We start from the raw sequence: 23,063 nt of genomic DNA, 5'->3' as shown, positions 1-23,063 counted from the left end.
TGAAGTAGAGCATTTGACAAGGCGAAGATAAATGACTGGCAATAAGTGTTGAGATTCTATCAAAAAAAAGACAGCAAAGGAGAAATGTATTTCCGGAATGACTAAAAAATGTACAAGATATCAATGACAATAGAATTTGAAATGCTGTCAAACGTTACGTTACAATAAAGGAATAGAGAATTTTAAATAAAAACACTGAGGTATGCACCGTCACGTAACAGCAATCTTACACCCTGGAAGATAGATTTTTTTCTCGCTTGCCTCAAAACATAATTTGGCACAGTTCACATTCTATAAATCTTCTTCAGGGCGGGCCGTCTCACTGAGGTACTGTCAACCCTCCCAGATACTGTGCATACATTTGGTCAGAGATATGTGTATTAAAGCATGGGAAAGGATGTCTGGATGCAATCCATGTTTTTTAATTCTCGCCCCTAACCACAAACACACAGTTGGGGCTTTGGACCATGGCACTCGCCTCCCGGTTCTGTGCCAGCAAAACAACTCCACACACTCTTTCACACACACCACACCCACATACTCCCCCTCCTCCTCCTCAACTACACAGCAGAAATGGGTGTTTGTTTATGACCTGTTAAAAAAAAGAGAGAGAAAAGCAACATACTGCAGCAATCATAAAAGAAAAATGCTGCTTGGGGAGTGGTCTGGTTTTTTTTTTTTTTTAGAGGGGGGCTTGTGTATGTGTGTGGGAGGGGAAACGGAGCAGAGCCAGGCAAAAGGGCGGCATATGCACAATTTTGTATTCCGTTTCTTTTCTCCCCCATCCCCCACTTTTCACTTCCCCTCCTTCATCCGCCCCCCCAACCTTCCCTTCCCCAGTCCCCTCCACCGGCAGGTTGTTTAATACTTTCCAGATTTCAGCATGCCGTCGGCCTCCTGGAAGAGCTGCAAAGTCTGCTGATGGAATTTGGCGGAAAAGGTTGTGGGTCCAGGCAGGGGCTTCTGACATAATAAACCTGAAGGCAATGAGCGCCTCCCATTGGTGGCCTGAGGAAGGAAATACGGTTTTCAAAGTGAGCTGGAAACCAAAGGGAAATGACATTTGACAGCCTCTGAAGCAGATGAGAAACTGCATCCAGAGTGTTTGAGAGGGAGAAACAGCTGCATGGCAGACTCGGATTTCAATGAATTTCTGCTGGGGGGTAGGGAAGTGAGCCGAGTCTCCTGAACAAATCTACCGTCTCCGGTATCAAGTTCAAAATGTGAGGGACAATTTCAACAGTTGTGTTCACATCCTGCGTCTCACTACAAATCATCTAAATAATCTCAGTTGACAGTCTTGGGGATGAGTTGGGGTTTTCTTGCAAATATTTTTTAGGAAAATGCAGGCATAGCGCTGAAAAATGAATAAAATAAAAGTAAAGCTCATCGATCAGCATGATGTTTGGGGATACAAGGATACAAAGATATTAAAAAGAGTCATTTACAACCTCCAAAGTCAAACCAGCCATTTCCCGACACACCCAACACCAGATGTGAGCCTCAAACAACCACTAGATGGCAGTAGATAACAAGACTTAGATAGAGTGATTTGCTGCTTGGCACCACACCATCAGTTAAAACGTAAATAATTCAGTTAAAAGGGGTGATTAAAAAAACAAGACTTTTCCAAACCAATGCTAAAGTGGTGACTGTTGAAGATTTAGTCTTTCCTTCTCAGAGAAACAAGCAAAAAACAAAAAAAAACTAACAACCTCTAAAAAGAATAATGACTTTGTACAGACAGAGAAAAGTAGGATCAATAGCCCCACTGGTTTGTATTGACCAAAACAATCAATATAAATGGCCTGTTTTTACCACAAGTGTAAGAATAATGACTTTTTCTAACCCTCAGGCAGATTGGACGCTGGTATAATGTGACTGTGAAAAACTGAAAGTGGAAGGAGATTAAAGATCCCCCGAAGTGGAGATGAAAGATTGAATCGGTGGGAAAAAAAGACACCAAAGAAGAATGAAGAGGTGTTTTCGGCATGCAGTTTTAATGTGGAGGGACGACGCAGGGTGAGACCTTGAACTGTCTGTGGCGAGTGTTAACAAAACAGAGTGCAGTGAACTTTGACCGAGCCGCGAGGTGCGCACTAGAGTGTGAAAAGCCAACGTGTGGTGAGTAATATCAAAAGTGACATTTGAGAGTCTTTGGCGATGAGTTTGATCCTGCTAGACTTATCCGTCCTCCAATCGGGGCGGTGAGAAGAATTACCAGTCATCACTTTTTATGATGAAAAAAAAACTTTCCATAATGATACATTTTTCCCTCTTCCATTCATTTTTCACACCCTCCCAAATCTGTGAGCATGTAGCTGCTCCACGGGGGTATCAGATAAAAGAGCTTTTAAACTAAGCCTTACATATTGACTCCTCTCTCTCTCTCTCACACACACACACACACACACACACACACACACATTTACTCATGAGTCATCACAGCATTCTCAGCTTGTATTGCTAATACTTAAGAGACACATCCAACTAGGCCTCAATTGCTTCCTTCCTTCCTCTTCTGGGAGAGTCAAAGAACAGTGACAGGAAACAGAAAAGGCCATCAAGGAATTCCTTTGTTAATGCTGCTGATTGCGCAGCACTTAAACTGCATTATCTTCTGGTGAGACAAAGTGGCAATAAAAACATTCAGGATTTATTTTATTGAAAAATATAGGTTATTTTGAATAATAAAGAAAAAAGGTAACAGTAAAGAAGTAAGGCATAATATACATCATTATACAGAAAGGGCAACACAGACAACTCCCCATTCGCCCAAACAATTGTTAACTCTAGAAATTACCTGAATATATTATGTAGTGTTTGAGTGGAAATATAAATATCCAGTTTTGCAAATTCTTTTCCTTTTTTTACTCCTGCATGATGTTACATCTTAAAACCCTTCTTTTTTTAACCTCTGAGCTGAAATTCACCAGTGATTACCCACACAGAGAAGGAAGTGACAGACAGATTTGACAGGCTCTCCCAAAAGTGAGAAATTATTTTTGGCTAGAAAATTATGATTTGGCACATCTGTCAGTTTCAGTTAAGGCAGTGAAATCAATCAGCGCTCCCGAGCCTTGATACTTCTGGCCGCTGCTTTTAATGATGCAAGAGATACAGTCGAGCTGCAATGACTATGCAACTTGCATAAAAATAGCTTCTTTTTTTTTTAAATGCTCTTGCATCTATTGCTGGCTGTGTCTTTCTTTTTCATCCACTCTATAAACAGGCATTACATAAACTTTTTTTTTTCCAAAGATAAAACATAACAGGTATTAAACACCAAATACTAGTAGTGTGTGGTTTAATTGTGCCTGCTGGTGCACTGATTCTCAATACCCCCAGGGCTTCCTCATGAGTAGTGGTGGAAACTGATTTGCACATAAAGACAGCCCCTGGACTAATGAGGATCTTTTACACAGTTCAGTTGCACCACTGCAGCTGCTCAAATGTGCAAAAACAAGGAAGGAAGTGGTTATCAAAGTCTTTTCAGTTTCAACTTGAAATGACAGATCAGTAAGGAAGAAGATAGCCAATTCATCTAAGTTAACGGAAATCTGTAACATCATCATCATGGCTTCAAGGCAGAACAAAAGAATCTGTGAATTTGGAAAAAGACAACAAACACAACATATACTCCCTGTCTAGTGTGCCACGCACTCCTCTTTACACCGTGGGCTTCCTGTTGTAATGCCATTGTTTATAGTTAATGCAGGCCAATGTATTCCCATTAGCTTTACAACCCTGCTTTTCTCTAATTTACACTGAGGCTCAGCCTGTGTGGCGCTCACAGTGAATTAAAAGCAGAATTTTGGTTTGGGGCTTTGTGGTCCAGCTTTACAGCAGGAAATGGCAGCCTTTGAGCAGCGTCGCAAGGACCCTGAGTTACATAAGGGAGAAAACTCTGACAGATCTATGGCACTTAACTATAACATTTTCAGATGAAAGGGGCTCAAGGCAGGGCTTCACACTCCAGTGACAAACACAGCCCCCTTTATTGTGACAAGATACCCACCAGTGATCCTGTGGTGACAGAGGCCTTCTGTTCAGCTCAGGCCTCATGATGTCCCACAGCCAGAGAGACAGAGAGACAGAGAGACAGGAAGAGAGAGAGAGAGAGCGACAGAGACAGAGACAGAGACAGAGAGAGACAGAGGCAGAGAGACGGAGAGAAACAGAGACAGAGACAGAGAGAAAGACAGAGAGAGAGAGACAGAGAGAGAGAGAGACAGAGACAGAGAGAGAAACAGAGAGAGAGAGGACAGAGAGAGAGAGAACGAGACGAAGAACACAGACGAATCAAATGAGAAAAGCATGTGATGCATCAAGTGAGAGGAAGGAGAAAGGAAAGCACGAACAGAGCTTTAGTTATGGAAAGTGTTTTTCCTAAAAGTTTCTTTTCTAACCCGTCCTCCCTGCTTACTTCTGGAATGTTCCATATTCAAAGAGTGGCTGCTCTTCCATGTCAGTTCCCTCAGCATTCAAAAGGGAGAGACGGATTGACAGACAGTGGAGGGTGAGGCTCTCTGACAGATGGAGTTTGGGCTCCTCCAAAAGGAGCAGTCACTCTCTCCTTGCAGACCTACAAAGTTAGAGTCCTCCGTCATTTTCACAGACCCATTCCCACAGTACCCGACAAAAGTGTCTTATTTCCGTTCAAGTGCAAATCCACACTGTCAAAGGACTTGCAAGCTTCACATAAACCCCTTCCACAGCTCTGTGCTATTTTTTTTTTTTTTCAAGGCTTTGGAATCTCATACGCGAATCTCATCATCTTCATCCTCCAAGAAAGAAGAGAAGTTGCTCTCTTCCTCTGGCGGGGCACTGAAGGTGGCGCTATCTGTGTCTCCTGCATAGGTCTGGCTGTTTGGTTTCTCATCCAAGGCAGCAGAGCCAGAGCTGGACATGGAGCAGCTGTCTAGATGCTGCAAGTGTTTAGGCCGAGTCTCGGGGGTGTACTCTGGGGTGTAGGGCCCTCCATTCTCAGGCCCCAGATCTACAGAGCTGGCTGGACGCACAGAGGCCTGCTGCTGAGGTTCTGCTGCTTCCTCCTCTGCCTCCATCTCCTCCTCTGCATCCTCATCTTTTTCTCTCTCCACACTATCCTCTTCCTCACCGTGGGTGCTGAGGGGTGGCGAGGCACGGCCCTCGCTGCTCTTGCCCTCCTCATAGCCGAGATCATCTTCCTCCTTCTCCATGACCCCAAGGATGTCTCCCAGCATGGATGGTCCCAAGTCGACATGGAAAGACATTACTGATTCGGCGTGCTTCATGCCGCCTCCGTAGTGGTGGGAGCTCTCTGGGAGCTCAGTCAGCTCACCAAAGCGCCGCTCTTCCAGCTCTAGGATGTGAGCAGCTGCAGCGGCGCCTCTCTCATCCACCTCCCCGTGTTGTTTTAAAGGACTAGAGGACAAGCTCTTTGCCACCATACTGTCCCCTCTGTCTTCATCATTGAGGAACGGCAGAGACATGGCGTTCTTCACATAGGTGGGGGACCCACCGGGGGTCACCAGGGCGTTGTCCACTCTGGTCACCGACTGGGAGCGTTTGCTGCTCCTGAAGGTGCGAGACAGGAGGCCGGGCCGGGGAGAGCGGGGGAAAAATGTGTTCTCAGGGGGAGGTTCTCCTGAGCGGGTGCTGAGGAAGGAGGTGTCTCCGAATGCATCACCGCTGCGACCTACATGCATGGTGTGGCGGAAGTCACCCAGCGGAGCACTGATCATCTCCCTGGTCAGGTCCATGCGTGAGCGACGCTTGGTCTGAGAGGAGCCAGACACTAGCTGTTTTAGGATTGGCATGGTGACTGACTAGCAATTTTGTTTTGCACAAAGGTGTCACAAAGAGCTTCTAAATCTTGAATACACTCCCTTTTGGAGAACTTGAAAGGAATATTGATGCTCCTCAGTTGCAGTCAGCTTGTGAAACTGAAAAATAAAGAGTAGAATAAATTAGACGGGATGTATGAAATTCTTTTGACATTTTAATCCTTCAATTTAAATTAAAGCTAGTATTTCCATAACATGCCTCCGCAAACCACTCAGGATGCAGTTACAGTTGATATCCATGTCTGTCCATACTTATATGTAGCCACAAAAATTGACAATCCTTCGAATATGGATTTTGCTGCAAAGAAGTTAGAAATTTTAAAACGAGGATGCTTCACACACGTTCCACAGAAGATCTATACAATCAGCACAGTTTTAAGATTAGTGTCACCAATTCAGTATCTGACCAAATGTCTCCCCTTCTGTTCCTGAGTTATGATATTAAATAATGGCCAGAAAAGTGTTTTTTACAGAATATCATGATGTCACAGTGAAGTTGAACATTGACCCTCTGGATATAAAATGTTCTCATTTTATCCTATTAGACACTGAGTGAGTTTTTATCATAATTATTGTTTGAATTTTTTGAGTTATGGTCAAAAACAGGTTTTGTGAGGTCTCACGGACCTTGCTCTTCGACCACCAAAATTTAAATAAGCTCACTGTTGAGTCCAAATGGATGTTTGTGCCAAATTTGAGGAAATTCCCTCATGGCCTTCTCGAGATAAAAAGGACAAGAATGAGAGGCACACAAGCTCACAATGACCTTTGAGGTTTGACAACCAAAGTTGAATCAGTTCATCCTTGCGTCCGTTTCATCAGGAGAACGTTTGTGCCAAATTTGAAGAAATATCCTTGAGATGTTCTTTAGATGTTGCCTTGACAAGAATGAGACTGACACAAGGCCGAAATGACCTGGACCTTTAACCAACATCTAATCAGTTCATCCTTGAGTCCAAGTGGACATTTGTGCCAAATTTTAAGAAATTCCCTCAAGGCAATCATGAAATATGCATGTACAACACAAAAAATAATACTTATAACAATCACCAGCACTGAGGCATAAAAACAAATTTAAAGTAAATCTGTCAAAATTTGATGCACAATCAAAAAGCAAATCTATGTCAAACACAATTACTGCTGTCAAAAAGATATATACAACAGACACATGGTTCACCTATAGCCATCTATTTACTGCAAACACATTAAAAAGTGTAAGAACATTCACATTTGGATTTTTAATCCCATCAAATCAATGAAAACATCTCGAAGAATTTCAAATGCTCCACTAATTACAAGAGCTGAAGCTACCAATTATGCAGCTCCATAATGATAAGCAGAAACTCTTCCAACATCTCTGTGAGATGACCTCTGAAATGCTCTGGGAAGAAAAACACAGGGAACACCACAGGATTCTGCTTTTAAAGAAGAATTATAATTGAGAGCAAAACACCAACCACAGACCAACATGAAGCAGAGAGGGATGGTTGAGGGCTGCCAGGGATTTTCTTGTGTGAAGCTCAACTTTGACTGTATGACATTCTGTTTACGACCAAGAACTAATCTTCCGGTCACAGGCAAAGTCAATTATACAAGAACAATAATACCCCTCTCAACTGGGGTGTGCTGTTTAACAGTCACCGGAGCATTGTTTTGAGAAATGTATAGGAAATTGTACTCAGAGACGTGGGAAATAAGAAAAAAGTCAGTTGCCACTTTCTTCCTCTTCTTCTTTGACAGAATTTAAGCCCCTAGAGGTTTGAGACTGATAGCTGTTAAAAATTGTGTTCCTGCATTATTAAAACATGCAGCCCAGACACAGGAAACCTCACCACAGGCTGACAGCTATCACTGCGGCTTCCACAGGTGCTGCACGGGAGGAGAGGAGCGAGATGTCTCATTAGCGACACATCCCAGCGTATTAAGTACACATAAAAAGAGCAATGCCAGTGTGGTCTGCAAAAAAATAAGGTGCAAGCAATTTCTAGACAGATACCAGAAAACGCATGCACCTCTGACTTGTGGGTGGAAAAATGGTTACACATAGCAGGCCTGAAGAAAGCGCTTACCTTGCCGTCAGCAGTGTGCACCTCTCTGTCTTGAACATTGTGCCTCTTTCTTTGTTTGCCCACGCTAACACTGGAATATCATTAAAACTGTCAGCAACTTAACCTGCAGGCAAGCCTTCAAAAGACATTTAAGTCAGGAGTTGTTTTTTGGTTGAAATGCCACGGGGAGATTTCGGCTGTTTTATGTGGCAGACTTTTTAGTGCGGTGACCTCGTTCCTCTGTCTCCACCCCCCAAGCCTATACTCTTCTTCCTGTTAATGCCTTCACCTGCTTTGGTTTCCATGGAAACACCCTCCTGCAAGCAAGCAACAGTGTTTCCTGTCAGGGGCTGCGGAAGGCTTCAGGCTTCATACAAGTATGCAACACATGGCCTCCGTCTGCGTCAACCCGGAGCTCATACAATAGCACCTTTTAATGTGGTGTCTGCTGTGTTTTCACTCATGCACTTCATCCATGCTGTGTGTTTTTATTGGTGCAAATGGGAATTAATAAAATATACAAATGTTCTGCTTCTGTAGACAAGAAAATAGAGGTTTCCATATCAAGACGTGTGTGTGCATTTGCAGCATTTTTAACTGACACAAAGTAAAAACTTTCCATGTACTCCAAATAGTTTTGTGCCAAAACACACAAACAAGCCACATTTTTTTTTTCACTGAAAAATGTTTATTATTGAAGTTCTAGTTTCTGATTTGTTTTTTGGGGGAAATAATGAGAAGGAAATAATTCACACCCAGCCAAAAAAACAAAGTTTTTTTCAGACTAGTTGCTTCTGGGTGGCACAAACAGGCGAGCAAAAACAACCAGCGGATAAAACAAGGGGAGATGGAGAAAGCCCGCCTCCCACTCCTCCATCTCACGCCCCCGGGCCAGGATCAGGCTGAAAAGCTCAACGGTGCCCATTTTGGGGACATGGGCGCAGAAATTTGTTACAGACCACCAGGCAGATTTCTCATCAGCTGAATCTAAACCCAGTCTAGCACAGGCCTTAAGCAGTTACATCAAAACTGATTCGCAGCCCTGATATATTTATAGCTTTGTGTGTTTTTGTGTGCGTGCATGCACGTGCGACGGTACACGTGAATGAATGAAGTGGGAAAGGGCCTGAGAAGGGAGCAGTTAGCGTGGGAACTACGGGGTCACAGCAGGGGGATTGACTTTATAAACAGACTTTCACAACACTCGGGGTCTGGCTGCAGCATAGGACCCACTGGAGACACACAATGTGGGACAGAAACGGACCGGACAAGCAAATGAGGCACAACTGCGTCTTTTCATTTTGACAGCGAAATGGGAAACCGTTTACACACACTGCACACTGACCTAAAGACCTTGAGCCTTTTGCATGGCATGATTTTGAGGATGACTGACCAGTTTTATGTGGATGTGGTATTTCTCAACTGTTGAGTAAAAAGCAGTAGGGCGCACACACTGTGATAAACTTGAGCACACTTGGAACATTTCCAAACCGTCGCCGATGCTGCTTCATTTCTCTCATCTTTTCACATCTGTTTGGGTAAACGATATTCCAACCCATTTCCCCCAAATGTATTTATGTCATGGGAAATGTAATGTTAGCTCTGTTTATAGATCACATAACTCAATTATCAATATAAATACCTAGCCTGGGTCTAAGGAGGGCTCTGAAGCCGCTTAAATATCACACAGTTATAGCCACTACTTTGTGGGAAGAAAAAATAGACTCTTCTGAGGGAAAGGCACAGAAATAACGTAGGAAGGAGGTAAACAGAAACGGGTTCTTTTACTGAAAGGGGCAAAAAAAAAAGGGAGCACTTAATCAGATGGTACATATATTCACCAGGGAGAGTTTTGTATCTCCAAAGGAAATACTGTGTTTCATTTCTAGACACCACAGAGAGATGCAACATCACAGGAAGTGAAAAAACAAGCTTGAGCTATGACTCAGAAACACTCACATCATCAAAAATGCATCCATTAACATCATACAGATCAGCTTACACGCAAAAAACCATCAGAAGACTGAATTCATATGCATGATATAAGACTCTTGTTAAACCTGGATAATTGTGTTTAAAAGTTTTCACTTTTTGTCAGTTCTCTCCCACTATGCCAGAGATGACTCCCAGACACACACTCAAACATGACTGATGGTCCATTTCCCTAATTGAGTATTGATGCATCTTCTTTGTGCTTAATTCGAGCGGTGTGTGTTTGACTGTCGGGGAGACGGTTTAGTGGGGGCTCTCTGTCAGCCTCATTTGAAGTCACTGACCTGGATGGACAACCGCATGACCTGAGGGTGAAATGACATTGGGGGTGGGAGGCCACATGCTCCCAAATCTGTGTGAAAAAGTGGGAATACAGTCTTGTTCAGTTCAAACTGCTCTGCCTGTAAGGGCCCTGACACACCAAACCAACGCTGATCTGTTGGTCAATGTCGAGCTGTCTATCAGCGTGTGTCTCCCTTGTTTTGGTAGTGCCACACACAGCTGGCACATTGACCCTTTTCAGCTTTTTTTTTTTTGCAGATTCAGCATCGGTGTTGAGGGCAGAGCACATCTGTGAACTAAATCACAATGACGGCCTGACAAGAGAAAAAGAAGTGAGCAAAGCAAAGAAACGACAGGGTTTCCCACTCATTCATATATTTTTGGCAGTGCGCCACAATTAAAACATCTGCCGCCACACATTGATTTTATATTTTTCAAATTGGACCAGTCATTCAGATCACTATAAGAGAGTTTATACCATTCAGTTATTGACTTCATTAGACTCTAGGACTGCAGAGCATAGTCTGGGCACAGTCTCGCTAGCTTAAAATTCCTTCTGTCTTTTACACCATTTACAAACATCCCATTTGTTAGGGAAAACGGTCATTTTTTCCATTTGTCTAAATGCAATACAAGCAAGAGATAGTGTTCAGCAATAGGCTAGCACACACTCACACACACACTCACACACACACATGTTCCTGTAATTAAGCAGACAAATGGGCTCTCACAGATAGGTATCTGTCATACAACTCAGTTAGCAGGCCTGAATGTCTCATTTAGGAAGGAGCAGCCCAAGGACAAACAGTGGAAATCACATTATCTCTCCATCATACAGACAGGGAACAACAGACATCAGGCTGATGCTGCCCTCTGAGATAAATACAGTAATGAGAGAAAACACACGGCTCTAATGAAAATGTACAAATTAAGCCATTCTACTTACATAAAAGCCAGATTCAGCCGTTACTTAAATGGTCCATTTTATGGCATTCTAAGAGGCATGCCATTTGCTTGTGGTGTTTTGATTCAGATCAAGTATGTTGACCTACAGGGTATCTGGAGTGCCCTCCTGCCCCCACCACCCATTTTCCACGCCTCTGCCTCACCATGTGCTCCAAATACAGTAAGAAAGCCAAGAGCTCATTTTGATCAAAGTGGAAATCCTCTGTGGTCTAAAGAGCAAGGCAAATCCAAACTCTGTGACGGTGAAATGCTGAAAATGATGGGAAATGCCAGGCAGGCCAACAGTCCATTTTCACACCAAGCTTGACTTGTGCAGTGTGCATAAAGTGTATATAGATTTTATATTATAAAATTATCATATTTTGCACATAGTGTAAACAGTTTTTATATTATTTTTATTTTATACAATTTTATTTTTTTAAACTCAAATCCTTTTTTTCTCTGTTTCTGACACTTAATTTTCTGTAATGAGTAAATTTCACCAGTGTGGGATTAATTAAGTCTGTTCTTATCAGGTTTGCTTCTTTTTATGTAATCAACTAATTTAAAACAAAGTGAAAACAAGTGGTTGATTTGTTGGTTAGTCAATTGAGAGAAATTCATTGGAACTATTTGGATGATTAATTAATCCTTTAAGAAAAAATGTGTTGTGAGGATTTGCACTTCTGAAATTAAACATTGCTGGGTTTTTGGAATGTTGATTTAACAGAACAAGACACTTGAAGATACTACTTTGGGCTCTGAAAAAACTGAGCAAAACTGGCATTTGTCATTATTTTCTGAAATATACTAGACAAAACACCTCACACAAATAAATGAGAAAGTGTTTGACAGATAAATCAGAAATGATAAGCATTAGATGCAGCCCTGAATATACAAACAAATCAGGAAGGCCAAAAACCTCAATCAAAAAGGAGATGAATAAAGCACCTCGATACAAACACAGTTCTTCCAAAAACAAGAATTATGCCTCTGAGGACTAGCAGAGAAGATAAAAAGCCAGCTCGTGTGCATTTCCCAAACACAGACAGCAAAAAAAGTGACATATCAGTGCTTTTGCCATCCCCACCCATACCTGGCAAGCTGGTGTGAGACAGTCTGTTATGCTAATGTCACACCTAACCCAGCAGGACACTCTGCTCAAGTAGGGATCAAAGCAAACAGATATTTAGAGCTTCCCCGCTAATAAAAGTACATGCAGGGTTTTTGAATTGGCATTCACATCAGCGCGTACTAAATCTGAGGCTATCCTTAGATCAAGGATTGGAATATTTGAGGTAAGCAGCTTTGTGCTAAAAGAAACTTACAACAACTCAGCAGTGTTTAAAAATAACACTGAGTTATTGGTACATAATTATACAACTAAGCAGCAGATTGTTAATTCCATATAATCAGAGTGGAAGTGCAGCTGCATTACCATCAGGCCAACTTTGAAAGTCTGTATTAGTTACACGAGCAGGTCAGAGGAGCTAAAGGGAAGCAGAAGTGATGGGCAGATGATGACCAGGACAGAGCAGAGATTCTTTCAAAAGAGCCCAGACGGCCAATGAAAGGCTTCCTGGCAGACAATAGTCCTGCAGCAAGTGAGCTCGGCGTGTACTAGCTGACCTCTGATACCCGAGAGGAGATGACTCGTCTCTTTTACATTACAGCCGACGCAGCCTCCAGACACGACACTCCATCTCTCTCTCTCCGTCCTCCGCTTTGGTGAAACTGACAGCTTTTATTACAGACACAAACAGCGGCTGGCGAACAAGAAAGCAATACTCCACTTCATCCAAGAATGAAGTGTTGTGTGGGTTAAACAACACTGATACGCATCGTTTTCACGGATCTACAATGCCTTTTTTTCACACAAACAACATTTTCCATTCCTGCTCTGTTATTGTCTCTTATCGGAATAGAACTTGCTACATGATGTGACTGAAATGGCAGCCAGCATGACTCAACATCAATGTTGTCTCTGTACTGGGCATTGGCATCTAAACACAAATGGAGGGTGGAGGGAGACAGACATTGGCACCACTCAAACATTTAGAGTATCTAAACATAATCAGAGAGAAAATGCAGAGAGGAGGTTGGCATTGGCAATAGCGACAAAAGAGCAAGCCAGAAATAACCACTTAACGATACTTTTTAATGTTTGCAGCAATGTGACATGGCTTCCCAGCTTTTTCATTCGCATCCAGCTGGACCTCCAAGGTCAACGACCAGCTTCAGATCATTAATAACCATCCCTGTCTCCACAAAAGACGTCCGAGCACTCTTAAATCGCATTTGCACACAGAATTGCAAGAATCTGACTAATTACCACCAAGATAAGTGAGCGACACCAGTAACCTCGACACAGCAATTACTCCAGAAGCATGATGGAAGTGTTTCACAGAGAAGCGTGTTAACATGTTACTTCCACAGGAAGGGCAGGGAGAAAATGAGGCAGTTGACCCTCCCATCTCTGCGGAAATCTACCCAGCCTGCCCTTCCTGACAACACATAATGTAAACATGGCTGTTCTCCTTCATACTGCGCTACTGATGGGCTAACCAAACAAACACAGCTCATATCTCCATCAACACACAGTTGTAATAACCCACAGGGCTGCTTGGGACTGTGTGTTCAACAACTAAATGTATCAGTACATGAAGCGCTGGAGGCAAGTTCAGCAACATTAATTAATTTTAGAACAACAGGATATTCCTCATAGCAGATATAACTGTGTCCCAGCTGATGACAGCTCTGGCCGCGGGCCCAGGTGTCCGCATCGTCACCCAGGACACACCGACACACACCATCCAGGTGTTTCTCTAAAGAGCTGCAGAAGAGGAGAGAGGTTACATTTTGCACCACTCGAGTGGAAACCTGCGCTCCTCGGTGGAAAGAATGCAGTGAAATTATGGGATCCAGAGAATCTTACTTTAAAGTGCGAAAGTGCCATAATTATGAGCGTCAGAACAGCAGGAAAGCAACAAAATGCAAAAGCTGGAAAGAAGCCAAAGAAGCTGCTATCAAAGAGTGGAGGGCTCTTTTTGTCAAAGGTGTTATTTTTGAGAAACCACTCAACTTGAGCATGGCAGCCGTCTCATTTTTGAGTGGATATTAAGTACACTGTGCAAGGGTTCTCTTTCAGAATTTAATATCCAATTATTAGAGTAATAGAATTCAGCCAAGACGACTTCAAACCACAGAAATTATTCTAGTTGTGGTTTCGGAGAGAGAAAAAAAATATGGTCAAACAAATACGAGCATGCTGGTCAGCAATCATAACATTTGTGCAGCGTCTACTGCTACACTGACAATATTTGCGACGAGGAAACAGGATGGTAACAGAGAATAAACATTTCCTCTGACTTGTAGTGCCAACCCAAGCCTACCGGGTCACTATGCAAAGCATGCTGGTACAGACCACAAAACAATGCCACCAAACAAAAGACACAGGAACAAACACAGCATTCACACACTGAAACATGAGAGGCCCTTAGAATTTGATGTTGGGACAACAAAACAAATAACTGTTGAATTGTTGCTTTAACCCTTTGTAACCTGGAGCTACATCACTTTTTCTGTGCTGCTTTCAGACACCTTTCACAAGTATTAAAATTTTTGAATTGAGGCAATTTCTTTCAACATCGTGGTAAAATGCAATGAGCAACTTGGTATAAAATCCACAAATTACAAGAAATTAGTAGATTTAGAAATTTTTTTTTAAAAAGGCAGGGGGGAAAATCAAGGGAAAAAAATAATAATCTAGGGAAAATTTGTCATAATCATATTCATAATCATAATTACATACTTAAAATTGCGTTACAGAATTATTATTTTTTAAAGCACTTTTTCCAGGTTGTTTTCTTATTTTTCTGGGTTTTTTTTTCTTTTTTGTTTGTTTGTTTTATTTAGTTTTTACCAATTTCTTGCTAATCTTTGGATCATTTCTTCTTTTGCTGCTCATTGCTTTCGCCCCATGTTTTTTTTTTAAAGAAATCAAGCAAATAATTCTTAGGTTTCAAGGGGTTAAATTAAACAAGCAAACTGTAAATTGTGTGCAGAGAGAATGTACGTTTTCAGCAAATAGTAAATTTAACACCATGCTGGCATTTATATGTAACATTTCCAGGCCTGTGGTAGTAACTAAGAGCAATGACAACAAGCCAACATGTTACTTATACTACACATCCTTCAAAAGACCTGTCACGTCCTCTATAATAACCCGGCAGTTTACTATCGCCATCCTCAGAGGCATTCCAGGAAAAAAAATAACAGTTTATATTGGTATTTCCTGGAATGTGAAAGGGGCTGGACAGGACACACACACTGCCACAAATGAGCACACTAACTGCAGACATGTTCAAACATGGGTGCAGGACCGTACACTCACTGGCCACAAATAACACACTAAAGTTGCACTTTGGCACAACCGCGGAGAGATTTTGAGTTGCTGATTATCCTGCACACTAACTTGTTCACTTTTGTAAACTAAATTCTGAGCAGGTTGTGTTTCCTGGGCTATGAGCCAGAAACTGCGTTCTACACTGCGCTGCATCCAATAACAGAGCGGTTGGCACTGTGTCCAACACCACTCGGAGGAAGGATAACTTTCACCTTCAGGCACTAAACACATCTCCTGCAGGCAATTAGACGCTTTGTAATTTAAGAAACAGAGGAAAGTAGAGGGAGCAGAACCTGTGCAGGCTGGTTGAGAAATATGTTGCCTCTCCTGAAAGGCATTTCTGAGCCACTTCTGAGGAAAAAAGTAAACAGGCTAAGCCCGTGACACATAAATCTTGGCGATGAGGCTCGCCTGTTTGCTGTGTCGTCAACCTAAATCCATCACAGCGGCCAGGCATGAACATTTTGACATCTCACAAAGCCCTGTGCGTGTTTTGGATGAAACGGGTCAAATGTCACATTTAAACCTACAAAAACAAAGAAAGCAACCCAATTTGCAAAGCAGAAACCTGTGATAACATTGTCTCGTCAACCAACTGCTGAGGAGTTCTTATCAGCGTGGCGGTGATGAAGTGATGGCCTACAGACCTGAGGCCCATCACCTTATTATCCCAGTCAATGAGCTCATCAGATGCCATCGTGACACCCCTGCCAAGTAAACCAAACAGTGCTGCCAAGTAAACAGGCTCTGGGATACGTGGGTAATGAACTGGACAAACAGGACAGGCGTGCACTGCATGATGGGGCAGCGAGTGTGTAATGTGTGATTTTTTTTTGTGTGTTTAGCCATCCGATCGCGTCATCTGATGTGTGGTAACTCAACTTCCTCTACCTAAAAAAATCACTCACTTTTAAATAAGTTACACAAATATTTCAAAATAAATCAATATTGAGAAAAGCCTATACACATGCATGTGCAATAGGAACTGCAAAGCAAAATGTCATCAAACACATATTTGACCTAATTTTGAATATTTTGAAGCTCCACATTTGTTTTATGAGGCCTGTAAGAGTTTTGTTTTGGTGAAAGCTTCTCATTATAATATGAAACCAATGCATTATATTCAAAGCATTCCTAAGTGAGTTAATATTATGAAAAAAATGTATCTTATCGCTAAGTGGCTGCAAATAAGCTCAGTTCTCGCGACACCTCTTCTCTCCACAAAGGAATGCTTCAGAGAGTGAAAAATACGTCTTCCTGAGTGTCCATTTGACAGAACTCGTGCATCTATTAGTCTTCTCATTCACCCACAATACAATAAAGCTGTGATTCTGGGTGGGTCACTGGCACGAGAACAATAAGTAGCTGACCACAAAAGCGTCATCCGCCTCGCGCACCGTGCGCTCTACTGAACCGCGAAATAAAGCATTCTGTTAAATACACATTTGAACAAAAACAAAAGGTGCAGTTTGTTTATTGAAGTTTGAGTGCAAGTACAAACACTGAAGCACTTACCGAGCATCCCCATTCATAAAGCCGGCTGCTGCTTCACTTTTAGGCCCCCAGCAGGTTGACAAAGGGGGTGTATTCATCAAGCGGAAGGAGACGTAAAAGCGCTCGGATCAAACTCTCGCGAAATCCAAATGACTCTCAGACAGACTGATCTTTCGTTTTCTACTAGAAATGTGACTGATGCTGTCACCGCATCCTCAGAAGCGGTGCTGCTGCTCTGAAGCGCAATAACTCACTACAATGCCTCCTGCCTCGGTAGTGCGTTTGAACACGCCCTCTTTACATGGCTCCTTAAAGACACAGGCTGCCAGCATGGGGCCACTCAGACAGGCTCAGCCTCATTTCCTTCACACTTTCAGGGAAACACCACCTAAATTAATTATTCCAACATGTTGTTTTCATGGCAGAGTTCAGTCAATATGTGTGAGCTTTTCTCTCTCAAAGCCAGAAAAGTAAGTCTAAAACTTAGGATGCCATCAAGTATACAGGAGCTGCACCAGAATGAAAGCCTGATTTGTGGCCCCACAGAATGTTTCCTTGACTTTTGGGGGCCTTAAGAAAGATCCGTTTTGGGTTATTTTTTGTTGTTGTTCTTGACTTTTGGGGCTCGTTTTAATGTTTTGCCACTTCACATGGCAATGAACAAAGTTGTAGTTTGTAAATATAAGTTTAAGTACACATAATGTACAAATCACAGACTGGAGCTAGAAATAATGGACATATCTACTGTGTCCTACCCAATTGGTTTGTGTACTTCCGTTTGGCATTTTGCCCATCACCATCTTGGGTTTTTTTAATGCCAGAAGTGACCATATTTTGAACCTGTGAAGGAGCAAGGGGTGGATCTGACTGGCAGACAGCCTGTCGCTCAAATGGCCCTGCCCTTATGTAGCCCGTGCTTGGGGCCTTTGTGAAATATAAAAAGATGAGTTATAGCACAATTTTTAAAAAATCCTCCACGCAGTTTTCATGAATGTTGAAATTAGCTGTAGAAACCAAAACTGTTTTTTGTACCAGGCTGTAAACATGTTTATTTCTACTGTGAAGTCGGCCACTTAAGTGTAGTGGTAGAGGTCGTCATTGGGTACAAATAGCATTTAATGACTAAAGTGGGGCCATTTAACAGGAACACAATCTTCAGATAGATTACAGTAAATACAGTATTTGTTTATAACCTATTAACCCTATAAATTATCCTCTTAAACTTACTTCCAAATGTTATTTATTTAACTAAATCTGCAATGCTGGCAGACTGTCGAATACCTTGTGAGGATACTCATCCCAGATTGTGTTGATTTTCTTTTGTTGTCTTGTTTGCTGTTAATTTTGTTTAACTTGTCATATGTAATACAATTTCAAAATGTTATTAAAAACATCCCAAGCGTGCTTGTTATATATAGGTGTCTTTAAAGTACACTAGACCCCCAAAAATGTCCATTTCACCTGTCTCTGAACTTGTGGTTTTGTCATTGTTTTTGACAAACAAGGCATGAAATGACAAAACATGTCAACTTTTGTCAGGTAGCTCCATTTCTATTTAAATATTGCCTATTGTTTATTTAAAAAATCTTTTTTTAGGGGGAACCCCAGAGACCAGTGGGGCCTAAGCAAGTTATTATATTGCTTAAAAGGTAGAGCTGGCTCTGAATGTTTGTTTTCTTTTTTATACCCTAATGAGCTTTATTCTGTTATAGTCTGAAAGAGAAAATGTACCCTCACACTCATTCCCCTGAGTGCTCTCACTGTCATCTCAACATATTTCCCAGTCCATTCTCTATAGAGCAGTTCCAAACTTTATTCTTGATGACATAGAAAAGAATAAAAAATAATAATCATAAAAAAAAAAAAAACCTTTTATACCACTTCTCTGTGATATTTCAATGAGGAAATATTGGGGAACTTAATTAAAAGACTCAACAGTACAACCATACTTCTCGAAACATTTAAGGCTGTACTTATATTAAAAATGGCAGCATTATCCTTGTACATTGTTTTATTGGATTTACACTACTTTACTCTCTCTTTAAGATATTAGAAAGGGCTCGGCTGATGTCGAAAAAAGCCACTGCATCATTGTGAGGGGAAAAATGCACTGTCATCCTGTTTAAGAGCAACGGATGTGTCAGAGGAAGTAGGAGAAAAAAAAAATATCCTTCTTGCAGCGCTCTTCTTTTTGAAAAGGTGAGGCACCTCACTTTTCAATTTTACATGGAGAACTGAATACACAAGCTAACAAGACTCATAAGTAGGATCCAGCATGTGCAGACAATTATGCAGTATTTGGGACAATTACGAACTGGGATGTCAAATACAGGATAAGCCTCTTTTCACTGGGATTAAAGTCAAGGTATGAAGTTAAAAATAGCTTTAAGTTCTCTCCTTTTTAGACAATGTATTTACACCTTGAAGAAAGATGTCCGAAAGCTTTCATTGATTTCTAAGGTTTTTCAAGTCCTTTTTTTTGTGAATGACCCATTTATCTGACCTTGTGTATTCCATGTTAATCAGCTGCCCTCACTTATTAGTACCCTTTTCAATGGAAATGAGAGGGGAACAGCCGAGGTACACCCCAAGGCTGTGCATGCTCACCCTGAGCTCAAGAGAAAGGAATGTGTGAATGGTTGATAATTATCAAAGGGCAGAAGTCACTTTGCCTCTACTACCTGGATAGAATGACTATTCACTTTTGTCTTTTACAGACGTTTAGTCTGGTAAGCCTATCTGTCCATGTTGTTCCTGAAAATCTGTGTAATGTGATGAGCTGCATGGACAGTGTCCATCACACATAGTCCAGTTATTTCCTGCCTTTGGCTATGTTCCCAGTTTGCTCTGTCCCACCAGCTGATGGAAGAACAGTGCTCTCTATGATGAGAGTTTGACTGCAGTGGCCTTTTGTCCAGGATGAAGCAGCACTCAGATTTTAAAAGTTGCTTTTCTGACATACCCACGGTCCAAAAGTATCAATTTTACCACTCTTCTTCCTGCCTGACATACACTTAAAATTCTATTTGAATGTGTTCGCTCTCTCTCTCGCTCTCTAGCTCTCTCTCGCTCTCTCTCTCTAATCCTGGTAATTGAAATCTGGTTAAGACAGGAAATTGGAAAACGCACTTCCAAACAGTGCATAACCTGATTATTGTAAAACCAGCATTTACATGAAACTGGTCAGTTATCAGATTTTTCTCATGTGGACTCATCTGTTTAATGCATTTAGTGCTTATTTAGGTTTTTACATACTCAATGGTGGGAAAATGAACTTCTCAGTGACTTGTAACAGTCGCTATAAAAATGTTGTCATTATAAGTGCCTGCAAACCAGGGATATGCTTAATTTGTATCTTTCATATGTAGCATATGTACATAGCATGTATATGTTGAAACTTTACATTTCAGTTTTCTAATTTTATGTTATGGCAGTGCTATAGGTAATGAGTAGTTTAGGTTAAGGCAAAAAAAAACCCAACTTGGCTAGGATTAGGAAAAGGTCATGTTTTGGCTTAAAACACCCAGTTTGGTTGGTTTCGTTTTTATATCCAGAATCATGCATTTGTGCAAAAATGAAAACAAAAAAACACCCCATTTATCCATTACACAATTTCGAGATATCCACTATTTTGTGGATATCTAAAATAGCTATATTTAACCAGTAAGTTTTTGGAATAGATATTTTAAAGGTTTTTTTTATTCTGGATACCTAAAATTAAAATTATACTCAGTAACAATTGGATTGTAGACATCTGAAATGGTACTCTTTCTAATAATTCTATTGCATTGGATATTAGAAAATGAAACTGAGGATATCTGAAGCTGAAAGCTCAATGCACATGAATGGCAAAAATGACCTCATTTATCCTGGGAAGGAATGTCATTTTGGATATCTTAAATTTTTATTTTGACTAGAAAATAATTTAATCACAGATAATATATCCACTCTAGCTATTAAATTTTAAAACGACTTGCCATACTGACATTTCATTAAAAATACCTGCTTTTGTTTGTTGGCCTTGAACAGTCTGCTGCGTCTGCTGACTGGCAGATGTTGCTCCATCCTCTCTTCGTCCTGCTGAAAAACTCAGCTGTTAAAACTGAAACTTTGCCACTTTGGAAATTTTGATATGCTCTGCATGAAATAAAAATGTAACATGATTGCAAACATGTACAATGCCAGCATTTTTTCTGGCCATTAGACTGCTGATAAACAAGAAAAATCCAGGCTGCTTAGTTCTAGGTGTTTCTGCTGGAGCAATACTGCAACAGTCTCCTATTGTTGCAGCTCTGCGTGTTGCATTGGCAGCTCTGACAGCTTTGTTCAGTTGCACATCAGAACAGGCTGTTTGTGCTTTGATGTCTCAGCCTTTGCCTCACCCTTTGCCAACTATGTGCTTCATGTTTTTGAATATTTCAAAAAGTCAATCCTCACTTGAGGTCTTTTGGACTTTCAGGAAATCTTAAGTTGTCTGGCTTTTTTCCCCCAGTTTCCCCTTCTGCTTACAGTAATGCTCAGAGGGTCAGATGTTGAGGTTTCTCCCAGATTGTACATGGGACCCCTTTCGCCTGCAGCACTTTCGGTTTGGAGTTTTTGGCAATGGCTCACAGCATTAGCAGTCTGTGTTGTGTATCTCTTCGGCATGGCTGTTGTGACGCCGGCAGATCAGATGAGGAGTGATGTAACGATTTCTGTCCTCAGTGCAGAGGGATCCTTTGTCAATCTTATGATTCACAGGGTGCAAAATAAGGTCAGGCTTTACTGTTAAGCCTATAAAACATGTACAAGAGCAAAGACTGTACCCTTTAACCCCGTAACCATGATGTGCATGACAATTTGGGTGGCGGTGGCCATTGACAATGTTCAGTGACAAATACCATGGCAAAGGTCGAGACAACCTGAAATGGTTGAGCAGTAGGGGAACCTGGTGATGGTTGTAAAATGTTTGACATTTCTGTCTGTATATAGGAGCTCTTATAAACCAGGGCGTTCAAAATATGACACAAACTAGTTCCATGTGTCTGCTAATAAATGGCGTGGCTGTTATCTCTGTAAAACAATGCCAACATGCATGTTTAGTCTGAATCGCAGGGTTAGTTTGTAACATAGCCTGTGGTGAAACACTACAAAATAAGGAATATGACACACACACACACACACACACACACACACACACACAGTAAGTTTAATAAAGCTTTTTTTTGAATTACTTTTTAACATAATTGTTGTATGTGTCAATCACTGTGGTAAATTTTTGCTTCTAAGTTAAAACAATTTTTACATATTATTACAACTAACCCTGACTATGTAGCCACAAACTAGCTTACCTTACAGCTAACAGCTGAAACATTAGCACTAGCAAGTCCAAGACTCTGCAGCCAGGAACTAGCTTACCTTACAGCTAACAGCTAAAACATTAGCACTAACAAGTCCAAGACTCTGCAGCTAGGAACTAGCTTACCTTACAGCTAACAGCTGAAACATTAGCACTAACAAGTCCAAGACTCTGCAGCCAGGAACTAGCTTACCTTACAGCTAACAGCTGAAACATCAGCAATGACAACTCCCAAAATCTTAAAGCCATGACCTAGCATACCTTGCAATAGTTAGCATTAAAAACTTATGTGTGTTTCTACAAATCAGGCAATACTATTACAAAAAATGAAGTTTAACTAACAAACAAACAAACAAAACACCTTCTTACCCATACACTTAGCTGTGTCTGGCACAGGAGCTACCTCAGCACGAGGACCAAGGACTAAACTGAGCATGTGCAGAGTGAATCAGGTGGTGCTTATATGTGTTCCTGATTGGAGAAATTGAAAGTGTTACAACTCTTCCATGTTACAACAATCCCTAATCTCCCCTATGTGCCAATTTCAGCACACCACCCTGCAGAGGGCAGTCTATTATCAAACCCAATTGAGGGTTTTGAATATGCTCATAAAATAGAAAAAGATGCATAATCTTCATTCCCTTGACTGTCCTAACTTTTACAAAGAACTCTGAGCTGACAGCATGGTGATAGATATGTGACTTGTAGGTGAAATAACATTAAACCAGAGG

General features: G+C 41.4%; 1 protein-coding gene across 5 annotated transcripts; it reads right to left on the bottom strand.

The window, feature by feature from the left end:
• Window positions 1-859: 859 nt before the first annotated feature.
• Window positions 860-22,727, bottom strand: cdc42ep4a (CDC42 effector protein (Rho GTPase binding) 4a). 5 transcript variants are annotated; one of them, XR_006106727.2, is made up of 3 exons: window positions 17,016-17,276; window positions 4,427-5,927; window positions 860-1,008 (listed from the first exon to the last, which is right to left on the bottom strand). XR_006106727.2 is itself a non-coding variant. In XM_088091083.1 (2 exons), exon 2 carries the CDS (start codon window positions 5,799-5,801, stop codon window positions 4,758-4,760), a length of 1,044 nt encoding a protein of 347 aa, XP_087947209.1. In that variant the 5' UTR covers window positions 5,802-5,927; window positions 22,702-22,727; the 3' UTR covers window positions 2,645-4,757. The 5 variants fall into 5 exon arrangements, 4 of the variants coding, with proteins under 4 accessions (XP_087947209.1, XP_087947208.1, XP_042361330.1 ...); XM_088091083.1 differs by lacking the exons at window positions 860-1,008; window positions 17,016-17,276 and adding an exon at window positions 22,702-22,727 and having other exon boundaries at window positions 2,645-5,927; XM_088091082.1 differs by lacking the exons at window positions 860-1,008; window positions 17,016-17,276 and adding an exon at window positions 20,997-21,016 and having other exon boundaries at window positions 2,645-5,927.
• Between the last annotated feature and the right edge of the window lie 336 nt (window positions 22,728-23,063).

This window comes from Plectropomus leopardus, chromosome 18 (genome assembly GCF_026936395.1).
Source record: "Plectropomus leopardus strain MGB_pleo_1.0 chromosome 18, ASM2693639v1, whole genome shotgun sequence".
NCBI lineage: Eukaryota > Metazoa > Chordata > Actinopteri > Perciformes > Serranidae > Plectropomus > Plectropomus leopardus.
The sequence above is the reverse complement of the archived record's forward strand: the minus strand, read 5'-3'. Positions and strand labels throughout refer to the sequence as shown.